This window comes from Ixodes scapularis, unplaced genomic scaffold (assembly GCF_016920785.2).
Source record: "Ixodes scapularis isolate PalLabHiFi unplaced genomic scaffold, ASM1692078v2 PGA_scaffold1__304_contigs__length_218370807, whole genome shotgun sequence".
Lineage (NCBI taxonomy): Eukaryota > Metazoa > Arthropoda > Arachnida > Ixodida > Ixodidae > Ixodes > Ixodes scapularis.
Window position 1 is genome coordinate 201,242,335 of NW_024609846.1, and position 20,636 is coordinate 201,262,970.

At 48.7% G+C, this 20,636-nt stretch overlaps 1 protein-coding gene across 2 annotated transcripts in view; it reads left to right on the plus strand.

The window, feature by feature from the left end:
- LOC120838691 (protein ABHD15) overlaps nucleotides 1-16,535 on the plus strand; it is a 368,387-nt gene extending 351,852 nt beyond the window's left edge. For both annotated transcript variants that reach the window (XM_042291052.1, XM_042291053.1), the window contains one exon: nucleotides 15,611-16,535. In XM_042291052.1, coding sequence (XP_042146986.1) covers nucleotides 15,611-15,805 — 195 coding nt within the window. In that variant the 3' untranslated portion in view covers nucleotides 15,806-16,535. The remainder of the gene's footprint in view (nucleotides 1-15,610) is intronic.
- Nucleotides 16,536-20,636: the final 4,101 nt, after the last annotated feature.

The following is a 20,636-nucleotide window of genomic DNA, read 5'->3' on the forward strand; positions in this document are numbered from 1 at the left end:
CTTCGAGCCTCGGACAGGATCCCGAAGACGACACCATTCATCACGGACTATCACCTGACGTATCTTCCAAGTGCACCGAGGTGTGTGGGGAAGGTTACGGTGGAAGGTCCTGTTCCAAGATTTATTTGGTGAGTGTGTGTCACTCCAATACACCTCAAAAGGCTGTGAGAATGTATGCCATCTTGGACGACCAAAGCAATAGGTCACTGGTAAGGACAGAATTCTTCAACCTCTTTGATGTCCAGGGAGAGAGTTCGCCATATACCCTCAAGACATGTGCTGGAACAGCAGAAACGACAGGAAGGAGAGCCTCTGGGTTTCTGGTTGCAAATATTAATGGCAGCGTGAAACTACCTCTCCCAACCCTGATTGAATGCAATCAGATGATCCACAACAGGAACCAGATTCCGACACCAGACGCTGCACGTCATCACCCACATCTAAAGGCTATAGAGAGCCTCATACCTCCATTGGATGCGGAAGCTCAGATTCTGCTTCTACTGGGAAGAGACATCCTGAGAGTCCACAAGGTGCGTCAGCAGTGCAATGGGCCTCCTGATGCGCCCTTCGCTCAACGACTAGACCTAGGATGGGTGATCATAGGAGACGTCTGCCTAGGTCGCACACGCAAGCCGGACTGTGTCACCAACTTCAAAACAAATGTGCTTGAAAATGGACGACCCTCCCTTTTTGAACCATGCCGCAACCATTTTCTCGTCAAGGAGAAATTCACTGGTCCCGTCAATCCAACCCAGCACGTACCACTTACCCAAGGTGTACCCATCAAAGACTACTTTGTCACAGAAACGACAGACACGTTGTTCCAGACGACGAAGGACGACGACCAACCAGCTCCATCGGTGGAGGACAGAAAATTCCTAAACATCATGAACAATGAAGTCTTCAAAGATGAGTCATGCAGTTGGGTAGCCCCTCTCCCTTTCCGCGTGCCGAGACCTCGGCTTCCTAATAATAAGGAGCTTGCACAGTCTCGTCTTGCATCACTGCGACGCACACTGCAGAAGAGACCAGAGATGAAGGAGCATTTTGCGACATTCATGGACAAGATGTTTAGGAATGGCCACGCAGAAGAAGCCCCACCGCTAAGAGAAGAAGAGGAATGCTGGTATCTTCCAATCTTTGGTGTGTATCACCCACGCAAACCAGGCGAAACCAGGGTCGTGTTCGACTCAAGTGCTCAGTTCAAGGGAACTTCTCTGAACAATGTTCTTCTCACAGGACCAGACTTTACCAACAGCCTCCTGGGCGTCCTGATTCGTTTTAGGAAAGACCTCTTCGCTGTCACAGTGGACATTCAGCAGATGTTCTACTGCTTCCTGGTACGAGAAGACCACCGAAACTATCTGAGGTTCTTGTGGTTTCGCAACAATGACATCCACGACAATGTGGTGGAATATCGGATGAGAGTGCATGTCTTTGGTAACAGTCCATCACCAGCAGTGGCTACATATGGACTCCGGAAGACAGCACAGGAAGGAGAGGAAGAATTCGGCAAAGACGCCAGGGAGTTCGTCGAAAAGGACTTCTACGTAGACGACGGGTTGAAGTCTCTCCCTACGGCAGATGGTGTCATCGACCTGCTGAAACGCACGCAACAAATGTTGGCAGTTTGTAACCTAAGGCTTCACAAGATAGTATCAAACAGCAGTAGAGTGATGGAAGCTTTCCCCAAGGAGGACCACACAAAAGATCTAAGGGGACTCGACCTGAGTCACGACATTCCACCGATCCAACGCACTCTTGGAATTTGCTGGGACGTAAAGAAGGACGTCTTCACCTTCAGGGTTCCAGTTCAAAACACACCATTCACCCGGCGTGGTGTCTTGTCAATGGTGAACAGCGTGTACGACCCATTTGGATTCGTGGCTCCAGTTACCATACAAGGGAAGTCTCTGCTACGGGAACTCGTCACAGAAACCTGCGAGTGAAATTCCCCACTTCCTGAAAACAAGAGGAAAGAGTGGGAGAACTGGAAGGATTCCCTTCAGGCTTTCGAGCAGCTAGAAGTGCCTCGCACTTATGCGGCCGTTTCACTTAGCACGGCTCAGCAGAAGAAAGTGCACATCTTCTCAGACGCCTCGACCAAGGCTGTAGCAGCTGTGGCGTATCTGAGAACCACAGACTCGGATGGTGCGTGTCATGTCGGCTTTATAATCGGCAAAGCTAAGCTAGCACCACGTCCACAACACACCATTCCAAGGCTCGAACTGTGCGGTGCGGTACTGGCTGTGGAGCTGGCAGAGCTCATTCAGAAAGAAATAGACACACAACTAGATGTGGTGCATTTCTACACCGACAGCAAGGTGGTTTTGGGCTACATACACAACCAAACAAGAAGATTTTACGTGTATGTCGGCAACAGGGTCGAACGCATCAGAAAATCTACAAAACCAGAACAATGGCATTACGTTCGGACCGATGCAAATCCTGCAGATCTTGCTACAAGATTCGTGCCCGCAGCCCGGCTACAGGAGACGGCTTGGCTGACTGGTCCAGAGTTCTTAAATCGTCAAGGAGAGTCTTCATGCGTCTTACAGAACGAGTTTGAGCTGATAGACCCAAACACTGATGCCGAAATCCGGCCCGAAGCAAGCGTCTCAGCCACGAGTGTGACCACAAATGGACTCGGGACTAATCGTTTCAGTCGTTTTTCAAGCTGGCCTAGACTGATGCGTGCAGTTGCATACCTCATACGTGCTGCTGGCAACTTTCGGTGTCCTTCTCGTGCCGACGAAGCTAACCTGCCACGTGGCTGCCTTCAAGCAGGACAGCTATCTGTCGAGCATTTGTCTCTTGCAAAGAATCTCGTCATTCGCTCCGTCCAACTAGAAGCATATGCAAATGAGCTCGAGTGTTTGTCACAGGGGAAAGGAGTCCAGAAATCAAGTCCACTTTGGAAACTGGATCCTCGTATTGATGACAAGGGCTTGCTGAGAGTCGGTGGTCGCCTCAACAACGCACAGCTGAGTCAAGAGGAGCGGAGACCTCTAATCATACCTGGTAAACACCACGTCGCTTTGCTGCTTGTAAGGTACTACCATGAGCAGATCAAGCACCAAGGTCGACACATTACTGAGGGAGCAATCAGATCCGCAGGTTTCTGGATCATCGGAGCAAAACGCTGCATAGCGTCGTACATACACGGGTGCGTCATGTGCTGCAGACTGCGAGGAAGACAGCTGGACCAGAAGATGGCAGACTTGCCAGTTGATCGACTCAGTACAGAACCTGCATTCACATATGTGGGGGTTGACGTTTTTGGACCATGGAACGGGACTGCACGTCGAACTAGAGGTGAAGAAGCCAGCAGCAAACGCTGGGCTGTCCTGTTTACGTGCATGAGCATTCGGACGGTCCACATTGAAGTCATAGAGTCCATGGATGCTTCAAGTTTTATTAACGCTCTCAGGAGATTTTTCGCACTCAGAGGACATGCGAAACAGCTGCGATCCGACTGTGGAACCAATTTCGTCGGAGCATGTTCAGAGCTCAACCTGAGAACTAGTGGTCTCGACAACGACAAAGTACAAGCATTCCTTTCAAGCCAAAATTGCAGTTGGGTGTTCAACCCTCCTCATTCTTCCCACTTTGTAGGAGCTTGGGAGTGGGTGATCGGAATCGCACGTCGTATTTTGGATTCCATGTTGTTAGAACACGGACCGAGCCGTCTCAGCCATGAAGTTCTGGTGACATTTTTGGCAGAAGTTTCAGCAATCATAAATGCTAGACCTCTTGTTCCTGTTTCGATGGATCCGGAATGCTGGGACATCTTGTCTCCGTCTACACTCCTTACCCGGAAGGTTGGTGGAGACACGTTACCACCCGGCGAGTTCAACGTCAAGGATCTCTACAGAAGTCAGTGGCGTCAAGTGCAGTGGTTGGCAGACTCCTTTTGGCACCGTTGGCGACGTGAGTTCCTGACAACGCTTCAGAGTCGTCGCAAGTGGCAGGATAGCCGTCGAGACCTCAAGGAAGGTGACATTGTGCTCCTAAGGGACAAACAGGTTCACCGCAACGAGTGGCCTTTGGGTGTGATTGTGAACACTTTCCCAAGTGCGGACGGAAAAGTACGGAAAGTCGAGATCAAGACGGCGACCAGAGGAGAACTAAAAACTTTCCGACGGCCAGTCACTGAGACTGTCCTTCTCATCTCAAAGGAAGACTGATCCAAAACTTCAGTGCGTGTCCAGTTTGTAAACTTTGCGCTATAGTGTCATAGTGGTATCTCGTGATACCAGACGGGGAGTGTGCTGTTACTGCAATCTAGTTGAGTTTGGACTTGCTAGGGTTAGCCGCATCGCGTTGGCATCAGTCTGTGCCGTGCACTGATCTCGAATGACAATTGCTGGATCGCGCTTGCCGCTCCCGCAAGTGAAGCCACCGGACTTCACTCGCTTGGGATACGATTTGCCGTTTTTGCTAGCCTTTGCTGCGGTTTTCCAGCGTGCCGTAGACGCGTTTTCTACTCGTTCGTCGTCATTCGCCGAGGAAGTTTTTTTAGACTCTGTGTATTGTTGAGACTTGTCGCTGTGAACCAAGTGGAAAATTTTACGAAAGTGCAGTGTCGCGGGAAAAAGGCACAACGCGTCGAAAGGAAGGGCTGGTGGCGTGTTCAAAGCTTCCTTGGCACGCCGAAGTGCCGTGTCTCTGTGCCCTCGCGCGCTTGGATACCGACCAAGAACCGACGCCGTGTGAATGTGTTTAGCGAGTGCAATGTGCGTGAAGCCGTATCAAAAGGTACAACTCGTCGAAAACGTGTCGCCGGTGTCGCGGCGTGATCAAAGCTTCCTTGGCACGCCGAGTGATGCATCTTTGTGCCTTCGCACCCTTCGCACGCTTGGATACCGGTCAAGAAATGACGCCGCGCCAAAGTTCTGAACGTGTGTCGCGCGTAGATGCCTTTAGATCATTTATATATATCGGCCACGGAGTTCTGGATCGTCCAGCTGTTCCGGTGAGTTGCTATCAATAAAAGGGGGAGATCTGTACGTGTTCTTATGTACTATATTAACCATGGCTATGACCCAAATCTACTCTAATAGATTCCGCGGGAGCACGAATAGGGCAACGTTGTGGAGCCAGGAAGTTTTCGAAAGCAAAAGTACAAGACGGCGAGAATGAAAATCTTTGAAGTGCGGCCGATATGGTCGTGTGCAATCTGTTGACCAATTACAATTAGGCGAGCCGCGCTCAAACGTCAAGTGCAATTAAGTAGGTTGATAATAAGCCAGCACTGATCAGTGATGAGGAGCTGTTGTGCACGGTATTGTGTAAATCGTCTAAGGACGAAAAAAAGACGTACCTTCCCCCCATATTCCGTCGCTAATGGACGCTGGATTAAGCTCGTTCCTAAACCGCGAGGGGAAAAGACGCCGATCCAGAGGCACGAACAGCTTCACGCACATTGCACTCGCTAAACACATACACACGGCGTCGGTTCTTGGTCGGTATCCAAGCGTGCGAAGGCACAGAGACACGGCACTTCGGCGTGCCAAGGAAGCTTTGAACACGCCGCCAGCCCTTCCTTTCGACGCGTTGTGCCTTTTTCCTGCGACACTGCACTTTCGTAAAATTTTCCACGTGTTCACAACGGCAAGTCTCAACAATACACAGAGTCTTCAAAAAACTTCTTCGGCGAATGACGACGAACGAGTAGAAAACGCGTCTACGGCACGCAGGAAAACCGCAGCAAAGGCTAGCAAAAACGGCAAATCGTATCCCAAGCGAGTGAAGTCCGGTGGCTTCACTTGCGCTGCAGCGAACAAGCGGGGAAGCGCGATCCAGCAATTGTCATAGAGATCAGTGGTGCCGTGTGTGTTTTTCTTCCTTTTTTGTTTTGGGCTCGTTCGATCTGGGATCACCATGTAACGCGCTACTACGAAGCACCGTCTCTTACGGTGGTTGTTATGGATATAAAAGTACAGTTTTTCTATGACATCCAGTCGTTCGCTACCTGAGCAGTGGCCGCTCGGAGGCGCGCCATGGAATCAGATTACCCTTCGTGCCACGCTGTCGCGAGGCGAAACACACAAAATTCTAATTTAACGCGCTCACGTTCTTCATTAGAACTGCTTCACGCACGAACTCGCCGACCAGAATCATGTGGTAACAGCAGATCCAAGGCACCAAGGCCGACAGTCACTGCCACCGTCTCCGCGCCTCCGCCGCCACCGTCCCCGCGCCTCCGCCGCCACCGTCCCCGCTTTTCTGGTTCTCCGTTCGTCCGTAAGAGGGCGATAGACGGGTTGGAGTGGCGACTAGAGCTCGTACTTCCCTTAAAGGGGCCCCGCAATCATATTTAAGCGTCTACCTTTTTTGGCGTTTCCACGTCTCTTGGGGTTCGGGCAAGCCAGCGGGCACAGAGAGAGTAACTAAATATCAGTGCGTCATATTTTAACCGGACGACGCGAAAACCTCCTCCACTTAAAGGCTACGGGGGCGACCCAAAAGTCAAATTGGACGTTTAGTGTTTATACAGTGTAAGGTTGGTCTGCCAGGATGAGGCGACACTGGTTTACACTGTAGATGAGCAATTTTGCCAGCGCAGTACGACTGCTAACCTGGGGTCTTTAACGTGCTCACGCAGTAGTGATACACGACCGCACGCCGGTACGATGCTCATCCAGATCGAAACGGGTAGGGGTGGGGCTCGAACCCAGGATCCCTGGGTTCTGCAGCGCGAGCTTTCGCTCCACGCGCGGCGAGCTGGGTGTGCGCTTCAGCCCACTCGGCCACCGATCCTCCCAGGGGGCGACCCGCAGTGCCGAAAATGCGCAATATGTGACGACATCGTGATGTTTTAGGTCCTGGCCTTTCTACCGGTCAGAGCCGCTAAGAGCTTAGTTTTAGTCGAAATACAATATATAAATGGCGCGAGCCGTTTCAATTATTTATAAAAGTAGTTTTTCTTCAGTATTTTAGATCAGAAAACAAACAAATGCAGTTTATAAAGTACGGAAACAAGAAATGACTTGTCGACATACCCGCCACCAAGTGGTGGAAAAGGCGGCGCATAGTAGAAAGGTTCCGGATGTACGCGGCGGCGCTGCAGTCGAGGATTCGACCGCTTCCGAGCGTTCTGAATTCCTTCGGAGAGCAGCTTTGGCTTGCGGTTTGGCCATTGGCGGTATGGCAGCGCGAAGTGGCTCCCGTTCTGAACTGATCTTTACCCCGTGTTTGCTGTCGTTTGTGGCCAATGAACTGTCATCCTGAATTAGTGTTTAATCGCGCAGCAAATGCAATGCGAGCCGCCCTGCCCGACCGCTTTATACAGCCTATGCAGAACATGCTTTAGTGGCGCCGTCTAGCGCCGTCGACACGGAGTGCGGCAGCCGTGAGCGCTCGCTGAGCTCACTACCCCTCCTCTAGTTCACGGCCACTCAAGCAACCAAGGACGTCATGAAGGAGGTTATTTTTTGCTTGTTTTTTTTTTAATTTAATTTGCCCATAACTTTTAAATTAAAGCGAAATTTGAGAAAAGAAAAGTTTCATTAAGTTACTACGTTTTGTGCGCTCAGGTTCGGTGCAAATTAAAAACCAGTAAGAAAGCCCTTGCAGGACCCCTTTGAAACCGCTAGGGCTAGGGCGCGTGAGCGTGTTAGACGGAATTCAAGTGCCGCTAAGCTCGTGCGCTGGCTCATGCAGTGTTTTCTTTGACCTTGTCTTTGCTATGACATCTCACAAAGGTGTCATATTCTTGGTCAGAAAACTTTATTCCGATTCGTTATTGAGTCGACACTATTTATTGACCAAAATTATGGGACCCGCAATTCGTCTGAAAACAATCAGGCGGTCATTTATCCGACATATGTTTCAGTTTTAAAATAGTTAACCATATGTTTCGGTTTGAAAAGAGTTAAACACTCGAATTTCAATCTTCATATTTAATTGTATTTGTGTTGCGTGTATGTTTATACAGCCGCCGGAAGTTAGCCTTAATGGAAATCTTGTGTCACAGGCCTAGAGCAGCGATTTAGGCAGTACAGTACAACCGCTATCCTGCAGGGTCTTTAACGTGCGAAAAACAGTAGTGATACACGACCGCACACCGGTACGATGGTCATCCAGATCGAAACAGTCAGGGGCGGGCGTCGAACCCAGAATCTCTGGGTTCTTGCAGCGCGAGCTTTCGCTCCCCGCGCTCTGAACTGGTGTGCGCTAATCTCCCTCTTTCTAGGAAAAGGTGTGTGGGTTGAGAAGAGGCCAAATGAGCGCCTTTTTAACCAGCAAGATCGATGATCATTTCCCTCCCTGAACCTGGTCCCTCCGCGCGGCACAAACAACATCGAGCCCCATCCTTCACCCCCTCCCCCCCCCTCTTGTTTTCTATCCATGTCAGTTTTATTACTCAACGACCGAATGTCCGCAGGAAAGCTTTGCATGCCAAGAATATTGGAGGTCATGGGCGGGCCATTATCTCCGAGACTCTTCGAGCGAAGGGTTCCACTCGCAAGGAGAGAGAGAAAGAGAGAGTAAACATTTTTTCGCACCCAAGAATTCGGCCTGGGTCACTGCGAAAATAGGTTGCCATGAGAATTGAGCCGCTGTGCGGCGGAATCACCTCTTGCTTTTCCTTCATTGGGCCTGCTCGCTTGCTTGGCTATACCTTGGGCCTGCTGGCACGCAGGGTGTAGTATGTTTGCTGGCTGGGCAGTAAAAATGCGCTCGTTTGCGGGGGTCGCAATCGTTGCTTCTCATCACAGCACGTATTACTTTTTCCAGAAAACGGTGATTTGAAAGCCTAGTGTTGGTCTCTTAAAGGGACACTGACAGGGTATTCATGCTTGCCAAAGTTTTTATTTGCAGGTGACATTCGAGAGCCCAACTACCCGGAACACAAATCGCGGCTCGAAATTCGTTTTCTTTCCACCCAAAACCCGCCGATCAATAACTTACCGGTTTGAGTCGCGCTCACTCTCATCTACGTGGTCAGGTACCCTTTTATCTCGTTTAGACAGACACCAAATATAATCAAAGCCGTAAGTCATTCAAGGCACGCAGTCAATATTAAGAATATAAAAAATATGATACCCATTTCTTGTAGCGTCTAGAAAACTGCAAAGACGTTCATTTAAAAAAAAAAAAACTTTCAGTTTTTTTGTTGTTGTTTTTTTTGGTGAGGAAGGAACACCAGCGGAGCTGTACAATGGAAAGTAATGACGGGCCGTAAGCCGGCAAGCCAGGGTGGAGAGGCTGCCGCCATCTATGAGCGACGGCGGCAACCAGAAACGTGGCTTGCCGCCGTCGCTCATAGATGGCGGTAGGTGTCCAGAGTTCAGTGTCTTCATTTCTTTGCTGGGGACACGATCCTGGGGCAACTAGCCCTTAACAGCTCCGCTGTAAAAGTTTCACGGAGAACTGAAACCACTTTGTGCATTATATTCGTAATTCTCAACATAGCGTCAAATCGCGGGAGTCGTGGGCTGGACGGCTGAACAAAGCGGAATATTGCCGCCCGCGCAGCTGGCCAAGTAGGCAGCGCGCGCGTGGCCTAACGGTTATCGTACCTGGCTCCCACGCGGAAAGCCAGGGTTCGATTCCTGGAAGCGGCGTATCCTTTTGTTTAGTCCTGCAGACTAGTGTTCTGGTAAATTCGAGAGCCGTCTTGGGCTTATTCGAGGTTAGAATGTTCTACGCGCCGAACCTTCTACGCCGAACGATCCAGAAGTCCACGCGTGTACAAAGCGGCTCCGCGGGGCAAGCCGGAGTCAGTTTCGCCCCAGCGTTCGACTCTGCTGTCACGCCGACTTCGACGCCCGCGACGTTCTGTTCTTCTTCTTTGTGTTCTCTTTATTTTTGGCACAAGCTCGCCCCATTAAACGTTTAGTTTTCTTCAGTTATCAACGCCTCATCAATTGTCATTCGTGACAGTATCCGATGGCGGCGGACGACGGGCGTGGAACCTCTGCTTCAAAATTGTTGTTCGCGGTACCGGTGAATCTCTCTGCCTTCGAAAGAGAAATTGTTTACTGATCGAAACAATAAGGATTCATTCCGTACGACTCGTCCGACCTCCAAGCTGATTCGAAGGAAGACGCCGCCGAGTCGTTGCCCCTACTCCTGGTTGAAGACATCGCTCGTTTTACAAACACGAGTAGGTGAGAGCTTGAGAAACGCGCGAATGGCAAGCACAAAGTGCTTCGTTTTGACTTTTCTTTTTTTTTTTTGTGCGACGTGCGAGTTTTTCGTCTGCTTCGCACAGCCGGAAAAACCACGAAAGAAAAAAAGATAACGCAGTCGGGTGTAGCCACGTGACTTCCTGAAACTCTCTCCTCCTTTACATTTCGTCTTCCTCCGCGGTCCCATTTCGGTTTCGGTTTAAAGCAGTTGCGTTTTTTTTTTTTTCTTTAATGAAAATGTACGTGACGCTGTAGGAAGATATTGATTAGGTAGTCTTCTGGCACCATATTAAATCACCCGGCAAAATATTTAGAAAAAAATAAATGATGGGGTTTTTTAGTGTATCTTTAAAATCGGGAAAGATGTAGAATAAATGCACACCAGATTAACTTCAGACAAACTGCCCGTTAAATCAGGCTGACCAACTACACGATGTCTAAATATCCACAAAAAAAAACAATGATTATTATTTGAATAAAAAATGGGGACGAATCAGTTACGAGCCTCAATAACGTTTCTGACCCAAAAATACCGTTTTTTTATGAGACTGAGCGGGAGAAACGATGCAGAAATCGAAACAAAACGGAGAGGTCTCGTCTACCAATACAACGCAACACAAGATAGCAACAATAAAATGAACGTACCACCAGAGCTGCACCTACCGTGTTTCCTATGACCTGCGAGGCCGGCTTCGTAGAAACTGAATCAAAAGCCCGCCAAGCCGATGTGCGCCAGCACTTCAGACTCGAGTTCAGCTGCCACACCGCTCGTGCCCTAACTTTGACAGGGTGTTTGTTTTTCTCATTGTTTTCTATGACGCTCTTTGCCGTGAGCACACATTTTACCTTTGCTATGCTGATCTGGCCCCGAACTCGCCCCCCTCTGGAGAAGTTGCGCTACACGCATTTTCTAGTAAAGTGATAATTCGAGCTAGTTGGTACATCACTAAGATTAAACAGCGCACAAAACGTCGGTTGAAAAGAAAATTATTTTTCTCTTCCTTCGACGTTTTGTGCGCTGTTTTATCTTAGCCGTAGGAAAGCTTCGCGCGCCAAAATTCTCGTAGTCCACGGGTGGACTCTGATGATTAGCGTAGTAAGTACGAAGTGAGGCGCACTTTTTAGAACGGCCCATCGTGCACCAATTCAATTTCTGAAGAATTGGCGCGAAAACAACGCGGCGCTGAGGCAGACCGAGAGGGTCGAGCTCGACAGACGCCTGCAAAGGGGCAATGGACATTGCATCTACAGGGCGTCCCCCAAAAAATTACGCTCGAAAAAAGAGCAGGCTCTAATCGGAACGTCGAATAAAGCCTCCGCTGCTGCTAAAAATTCTTTCTACGCCTGATACTCTTTCGGTGAAGCATTGCTTATTAACACTTTGGATCAGGTTTACTTAACCGAAAAACAAAACTATGCATCCCTCACCGACAAAAAAAAAGGCCCTTGGGTGCTTTCCCAGTTCCTTTCCTTTGTCCTGGTCGCTTTTGCTCTATTACGCTCCACGTGTCTTCGTACCAACTAGTCCAGCTCCCCGCCTTTGTACGCATGCCCCAACGTTCAATCTTCGCCCAAATGTATAGCGCTGGCAGTCCGAACCGGGCGACAAAGTTTCAGACCTAACCGTTATATTTTTCGAACTTTATAAGTTAAATTTCGATAATTGCAATGGGAAAATGGCAGCCGACTCAGTTCCCGAATGCCTAGAGCTGAATTCAGCCAGTTTGAAAAAAAACGGGCCCTATTTTCCCATGGACTTGTTTCTTTTAGAAAATAACGTATGGAGGTATGAGTTCTGATAGGATAACAGATAGTTCTAAATTTTGCCGTGTGGTATGCGCCGCTAGCACTATATATTTGGCAGAAGAATGAGCGTTCGGCTATGCTTCGTTTAATTTTGCGGTAAAAAAAAAAACACTGTACGGCTTTGTTTCGTTTTGTTTCTAAAAGGGGGGGGGGGGGGGGGAGGGGGGGCATTTGGTACTTTGGCAGCAGCAAGAGAGAGAATGCGAACTTTGTTTGTTTTCTTGCTTTGTTGTTTTTATAGTGCGGAGCAATTTATGGTTCCCGATGGGTTCCGGATCCCGTTATGGATGGGTAGCAAGCGACTGCGGATAGGAACTACCGTATTTTCCGGGCTATAGTCCGCGGACTATACATGTCTAAAAGTTGCAATTTCTGGCTGTGCGGACTATCTACGCGTGCGGACTATACAGGAATTATGTTTTTCAAGATCGTTTATTATGACGTGACAAATTTTGTGCATAAAGTGTATGTTAATGATGATCTACGCACATTATAGGCTTTATTGCGAGCTAAAAAGCAGACATTTGTAAACGTGTGCCGTCTATGAGAAGATTTTCGTGTCGACTAAGCACCAGGTGCAGACTATGCACAGCGTGCGGGCTATGCACCAGGTGCGGGCTATGCACCAGGTGCGGGCTATCGAAGCAAAATCTTTTATTTTTGACCCCAAATTTCCCCCTGAGGACTATACACCGGGTGCGGACTATAGTCCGGAAAATACGGTACTTTACGCCCGGCGCTGTTTACTGGCGCCGAACACTTTACTCAAACGGCATTCGCTCGGTTCCTGCCATGCAACACTCAGCGTCCTCCAAAGACGTGCATTTTTGGCGCTCGGGTGAAAGAGCGACACTAGCAACTCCAACAAGCATTAATAAAGGATTAATGGACTCATTGCTTTATCCTGAATACAAAGAGGCGACAATAGCCCTGGGGTCTTCCGTCGCATCATACATTAGCACAGTTCAAAAAGGTAAAATCTGAAACACACAAAAAAAAATATTCCCCTTTAGCGAGAAGCAGGTTGCCACCATATGTGTCACGTGGTGTCACTTGACGTCACGGAGTCAGTCGACTTTACACTAGGGAGTTTTAGGGAACCATTTTCACACAATCGGTATAATACGACGGGCCTCCCGGTACGAACTGCGCATGCGCTACCGCAGAAGACTCTCCCATACGCAGCTCATATGGGACGGCCCATCGTACCGCATCGGGTGTGCAGAGACTGTTCCCTAAAACTCCCTACTGTCACAAGGGCACCATTCCTGTGAGACTGAATTTCGCGCAAATTGTGTTTCCGCTACATCTAGCGGGGAAACATTTCTGCTAGATTGAACGTAGATATGCACGAAGTAACTTTTCAGTAAATTTAACGAACAAATTCCTTCGCTAATGTTAGCGGAGAAACTGGATGGAGACATTTTTCCCTTTAAATTAGCTATGCGGTGTCGACGAGGATCACACACCATCGATCGGCTGAAATAGCGGGCCACATATGGCCACCAACGCGCAAAGCTCGTCCGGTGTTGTCAGATTTCCTAAGATGACGAACGCAGGACCCCGTTTGAACGAACACCGACGTCAGCCGACCTATCTAGAGGATTTGACGCGCATCGACTTCCGTGCGTCGGAGTGCAACCGACACTTCGCTGGGAGTCTTAACTTCTTAAGGGATCTGCGAGAGCCTCATTTGCCGACTCTTCGTGTAAACGCAGCTCAGTCGATTCCCGGTGGCAGTCGAGTCGACGGATTCTTCCTGAGCCGACAGACGGCGGTAAACTTGGGACACTAAGGGAGCCGACGGGGATTACGCTCAGAGATTAAGGGCAGCAAGAGAACGCGGGGAAGTTAATCGAGACGGTCAGCCCCAGTTGCCCATTTTGAGCTAAGAAATGGTGTAGAAGCGACAACGACAAAAAAATAAATAAACACCGTTATTATTCCTAATCTTTCGAAAACACCCGTAGGCTCATCTATGTCGGCTAACCGCCGTCGAAAAGTATGTCGTATCGACGATTGTAAGGTTTACGCAGAATCACTCACGCTATACTTCATACCAGCTTACGCGCCAGCGCAGCCGACGCTAAAAGTTGATCGGGACAAACAAAAGTGCCAAAAACACAAAACACCGGGCCTTCCCTGTAGATCGTTGGTTCAGCAATGATATGGCGTAGAGAAATAGGACGAACACCACGTTGGTGCGTTCTTTGTGTTGTACGATTAGTCCATTCAACTTGTAGCGACGGCTCCTTCCGAACTTAAGGTGCAATAAATTAAAAGTACAACATCCGACTGAAAAAAAAAATAACTTGTTTTTCTCGACGCGTATATGTAAATTACGCGTCGCAGAAAGCTAAAGCTCCGTACCAAAGTAACGCTCTTGTGGGCAATCGGTAAAAGTTCAGGGGACGCTCCTTCAACCTTAGTTCAACGTCAGCGCGTTGGTAAAGGTAAATAAAAACAGAAAGAATAAACATAGGGACGGACAGAGCAGCACATCTTTCCGCATTAGCGGAGTGAACGCTGGAAAGAAGGAAACCTCCTTTCCACCTTTCGCTGTGCTAATGTGGAAAGTGCGAAGAGCTTCCCGAGTTCTTAACTTGTCATCGACTATAGTGGTGGTCATGGAATGCGAAAATCTGCGGACACGACATTACCTGAATTGAAAGATGAGCGAGAAACAAAAATTATGTAGGAGCCGACGTTCCTCTAGGCATCATATTTGTAACACCACGAAATGGAATTGTGGGTACCTGGAGCATTTAATTCAGGAATAAATATTCCGAGCAGGAAAGAGTATTTTTTATCCGTGCTGAGAGACATTTTTACTAAAATACAACTATATCGACATTTTGTAGAGAGACATATTGTTTATTTTTATTCTCTGTTTCAGAGACCGTACACGTTCTATTGCCTCCACTAGCGTCACATTCACACGAAGATTTACCTTTTAGCGATACTTAATTTTTTTATGCGAGCCGAAAAACAGCGTTTTAACGTCTCCATTGAACACGCAGTTAAATAATACTTTTTGCAGCAAAACAAGACTAAGGCAAACGAGCACGTAAGCCTCGTTGATATGGTGCGAAATAACTTCAAGTATAAAGCACTTTTCACAGGCATGATTTGCGGTGATACCCTTACATCTTTAGAGCCTGAGCGGCCTCCTCCTTTTTCAGGTTGGTGTTCCAAGCCCCGCATGGTACGAGGTTTTTCCTTAGAGACTCTGTATTAAAGCCTCCAGGTGTACATTCACAAAGACATCCGCCGCTTTGTACACCTTGGACGATTCGGACCGTTCATTGGCCCGGTTAGTGCTGAATTACACTGCGAAAGCAACACTCGGTGGCAGTAGACACGTACAACAAATCCTGCACACTTTAGCGTGTAGAACGCAAGGTGTAAAGACTGGAAGCAGTTTTTGTAAAGGAAAGTAGCGGTAAGCAGAGGTCTTCCCAGCGCATTTCGCTGCACTTGGGGCATGTTTATGAGACGGCACTTGGGGGAACCAAACAAAGGTTGCTGCGATTGGTCTTCCAAGTACTTTGCGGAAAGCTCCAGACTTTTCGAGTGGATAGTAGACTAAATTAAGACTGACTAAACATCCGCACGAACTTTCGACTTGGCTTTAAACCAACCTCTTTTTATTTCTCCCTTTGCAGAGCGATCCTCAGCTGCTTCTGCTGCTCACCGAAAAGGGCGGCCACTGCGGTTTCATCGGTGGATTCGGAGGAACGTCACCGACCTCTTCCTGTCTGCCGAGGTCTTGGGCCGACGGCGTTGCCTTGGACTTTATCTCCGCGACGCTGGACTTTACGAATCGAGACAGACATCGGCGCAAGTGCGCCACACGATGAACCTCCGCCACGTGCCGTGCGTGAAAACCAAGAATCAGTGTTTGTTCCCTTTCTGCGTCCGTAAGCCAAGCGTCGTAGCCACAGTCTTCGTTACCCTTGGTGACTCTTGTGCTTCGTGGTGTACTACGGCGACGCAAGAGAGAATCGTCAAGTGGTGGAATAATTTATAATAATTATTGTTGCTCTTACAAAAAAAAAAAAAATCTTTCTGTTGCTTTTTGACCGACATGTGTGTTGTCGCACCTCCACTTGGAGTGCATGCGGCGAAACATCGCACTGCAGTATCCAGAAAAATTTGGTTCAATCCCATCTCCCGCTCCTTTCAAACTAGATGTGCGTCGTTGCACAGTGCCATTACGGGAGTGTTGCAGCATGATACACGATAAAGATTCCACGCTAGCAGTTCATGCTGCGTTATACACAGCATGATCTAGCTCGCCATATCCCAAAGGCGGGCCCACATCACACTGTCGAAGCACTCACGTACAGGCTGCGGCGTAAAAACTTTCATATGTGGAACGCCTAGCAAAAATAGAATTTCAAACGTTCGTACCTGAAATTGGACACACGGCCGTCGTTTATTCCATAGTTTTTTGCCCATTTTTTTCAGACCTCAACACGGGAGTAGCGAATTATTAGAAAGATAACACAAATGGCAGACGTACCTTCCCTACGGCCAAGACCTTTCCAAAAAGAGCTCTCTGGCCGCCGCCATTTTGCGACTCGAGCGACCCCTATCAACCAGAAATTTCTGCCACCTGCCTGAGCTGTGGAAACCCGGTCAGCGCGACTCCCCACCTACAGTGTGCATTCAGAGTTCGCCGGCTTTCCTTGAAATGTTTTACTTTATTCGCATGTTTAGGATGATTACGTATTTTGTGTTGTCTTCCACTGTGAGAACCAATGAATACCAGGGCTCGTAGCCTGCTCGGCCTTCGCAGGAAACGAACGAAGAGAGCGAACGTCAAGCAGCCCGCGACGCAGGCAGTTCGACGTTCTTCGAGGATTATTTCCGTGGAGATAATCTCCTAAAAGCATTCCAGGCTATGTTCCCGGTCTTGGCGAGAAATAGCAGATAGGGTCCGGGGTAGGGGGACAAAGTAAGCACGTTCGTTCAATTTCTTTTTGTGCTGTGTAAAAAAAGCACTGCCTTCAAGACGGGTCCCAATACAAACCGGATATTCCGTCCGATCGTCGTGAAGTGACTATCGTCGACGCTGTATATTGGATGTGCTGTGTTATTGGAGACCTTTCTCAAATCCTGTTCGGATAACGCGGCACCGTGGGGTACGTACAAGATAAGTTGTTCGATTGATGAGACTCGTTGAATTCCATGTTGTGAGCGGGGAATACCGATGCAGTTCGGTTATCTTGTGGTGTGTTCAAATATTTTCGGCAGTTAAGACCTTTGTAGATTGACACGGCTGAGTGTATGTGCCATAAAAAAATCTACATAAAATGAAACACACATTCCAGTTGCATAGGTCCTGTCGCGTACGGACTCACCAAAAATAGCTTTCATTTGTTTGTTTTTGTTCCCAAAAATAGTAGAATGCTTTCTTAAAAACCTCGAGAAATTCTATTCGCCATAGAACACAAACAAAAAATAAAACGAGTCAATTTAGCCGCTACCAGCGTCCGGAATTCCGCCTACGCAGGCTGCCACAGCCTACTGACGAAAAAATCCACAGCCCAGCGCAGTCGGGCAACACTGACGTACACTCTCAAAACCAGGAACGCGCGCCGTAAATCGCTTCGTTCGAGACTGCCGCGCCGTGCGACGCGACCGCCGCGCCGCCGCGCGGCCGTTACTGAGGGTAGGCAGTGAGAGCCCCGGCGAAACGAAACCACGCCGCGTACATTGGTACGCATTGAAGTCGGAGCGGTGCGGTTGCGCTGGGTTGAGAGCATGAACTGCTGCGTCGTTAAGCGCTCCAATAGTTATGCGTAGTATCTCGTGGGGACGAAGTTTCACAGCTTTTCACCTCGCCGATGTTTTGTGGGACAGCGACAACGATGGACCCGTGCCGTACGACGCGATAAATTTGGTCTCCCGATCATGTCTGCCACTGTGTCGGCATGGCTGACATATTCTACACTGCCGCTTTGCGCTCTGCGTTTGTTTTCGTACCAGTAACGCATACATATCTCAGCTCGAGCTGAAATGCCATCCCACACTCGCGGGTATGCAGTGCGAATTTCGTTGAAGGAATGCCCTCGAAAGACGTTTCGTCCCTATTGTACGTGTCGATGATTTTTCCGGACCAGTAGGGCACGCGGTCTGTACTTCATGAAGAAAGATTCGGACGGTACAAAAATTGACAAATATGAATCCAAGGAAAACTACAATGAAACTTGGAATCACTGGACAATTAATGTTTGAGTATGAAAGTTTATGTGGTGTGCTTTCTTTTTTGATCAGCCTCCTTTTGGATGTGGAAACGCTAACACCCCGAGTCTTGTAGAAAACAATTTTTGTTCTCGGCTTTAGAGCCATTTATCGCAAAGTTATTCGAACTGGAAGTACCGTCCACTGGTCGCCTCCTACCCGGGGCTTACAGTTTGGGGGGTCTCAAGGGGTCTCAACCCCCCCACTGATCTTAACGGATGGTCTGAGACCCTCCTCTACAGCCCCAGCATTAGTGAAATCAAAGTCATATCTTGCTATAAGATAGCTTGTTTTCAGGGATGTGACATTTGGGGTTGAGGGTTCGAGGTACAGCGTGGACAGAGTCAGCAGTGGGGTTTATTTTATGTGTATACCTATTACATCTCATCAACCCCCCCCCCCTTTCCCCTGCCTTCTTGTACGGACCTCCCTCAATGTACGTGGACTTTAAGCACTGTTCCTACCTGTAAAGTGTGCACCTCCCGACCATGATGGGTGGTATACTCTTGACAGCCTTTGACGGTCAAAACCGGTTCCCATTTAGTTACGCCGCCCAAAAATGTTTCCACCTGGTTAAACTATGCCACCTCTTTTAGGTATAATAAATGTTTTGTCAAGTTATGCCCGTGTCCCACTAGAGCGACAGACAGAGACAAAAGACAGCCACAAGCCTCAAACCCATGCAGCATGCTCGCGATGGTACCTTTGGCAGGCTCTTAGTCGTTCGGTGCTCGTGAAGTAAGCACGAGCGATTGCAAGTTTGCCAAAGATACCCTCGCGTGCATGATGCTCGTGTTGGAGCATAGCCTCCTTCATTCTACAAAGCCTCTCAAATCGCGAAAGACTCTGGTTTGAGGCTTGTCGCTGTCGTTTGTTTCTGTCTGTCGCTCTAGTGGGACACGGGCATTACGGTTGCCAAAAAACCTGTGTGCCGAAAATCAGCACCTCGCACAACCAGATTACTTCACAACAGCTGACCGCAAAAGCCTTTGACAGTCAAACCGTGTGTTGGCCGGCAACTTGGTTTTCTCGGCTTTGAAGCCACCTTTCGTAAAGTTGTTTCCATTGGAAGTACAGTGCACTTAGTCCCTTCCTACCTGTAAAGTCCTCATCTCCCACGACGCATGGTATTCTCTTGAGAGCCCTTTCACGGTCAAAACCGTTTCCCCTTCAGTTACGCCGCCCAAACCAAATGTCCACCTGGTTTCCCTAGGCCACCTATTTCTGGTATTATAACTGTTTTGTCAAGTTACGGTCATGTCCAAGAACCTGTGTGTCCAAATCTGCACTTCGCACAGCCCGGTTATAACACAGTATTTTGGATCCAATATTGGATATTCCTGACAGCTTTATTCCTTTATTCGTTCGAACCATAACTTTCACACTTACTATCTTAAAAAAACTTGGCCCACTTAGCGCACAAACATAGCGAACATCTCACTCGCCTCCAAATATCATCGTCTCAGCAGTCCTACATTTACAGCGACGAGCGAAACAAATTTCCCACTGAGAGCGATTATGGTGGCGGCCGTCTTGCTTTTCGGAAAATTGCTCAAACCCCTTTTTCGTCCGCAACTAAAGAAATTACCCCTAAAAACGACTCAAACTCAATATATAAGAAGCGGAGAACAGCTAAATGCCCTTCTTCAATCTGCCCCAGCACTCATGTAACGTTACCCTCAACTTATCGGCTCAAAAAGCAAAAGTTCCGTCCGTGCGCGCTTCCGCCGCCACAGCTTCGCACGCGAAAAGGCGCCGCAGGCTGCTGAGCGCGCCTCACTGTCGAACGCCAGCTCCTCCGCCAGCGGCGCTGCGCGCGTTTTTCAAAGCGCCCCCTATAGTTCCCGCACGGAGTATATACCCGCCCGTTCGCCGTCTGCAATCTGGTTCGTGACACCGCTTCCAGGTTGCGCACTGAAAGCAAAAGCGCGGGAAACGCCGCACGAAAGGCTAGCGTCGGGCAAGATAATTGCAATAAAAAGGAATTTTAACGAAGTATATGAACGACTATGCCCTTTTACTTGAAGTTTAGGAACTGGCGGACGCCCTCGTTTAATAAAAATATATTCTAAAGCAGACGAACGTGTGTCTTCCTTTGTCGTCTGCTTATTTGATGACGGGTCCGTTCCCGGTGAAAGCTCAACTTTGGAATCAAGAGTGCCGCTGCTGAGGCATCTTGATTTATTGTTTTTGTTACACTATCTGCTAGCTGCGGTTATCATCAAAATATTTTCCGCGCCGCCCTGCGATGCCGTAATTCTCGGCAAATGAATGTGCCCAGGCAGTGAAGTGGTACGTGGAGCGGAACTCGATGGCCAGAGCACCACGAAAATTTTGCACTGCATTTCACAAACGCCCGCCTTCACGCCCGACAATTTTGACTGGCGCGGATCGTTTTGCGAGCGGAAACGACTTCAAAAAGAAGAATCCAGTCAGCGAACG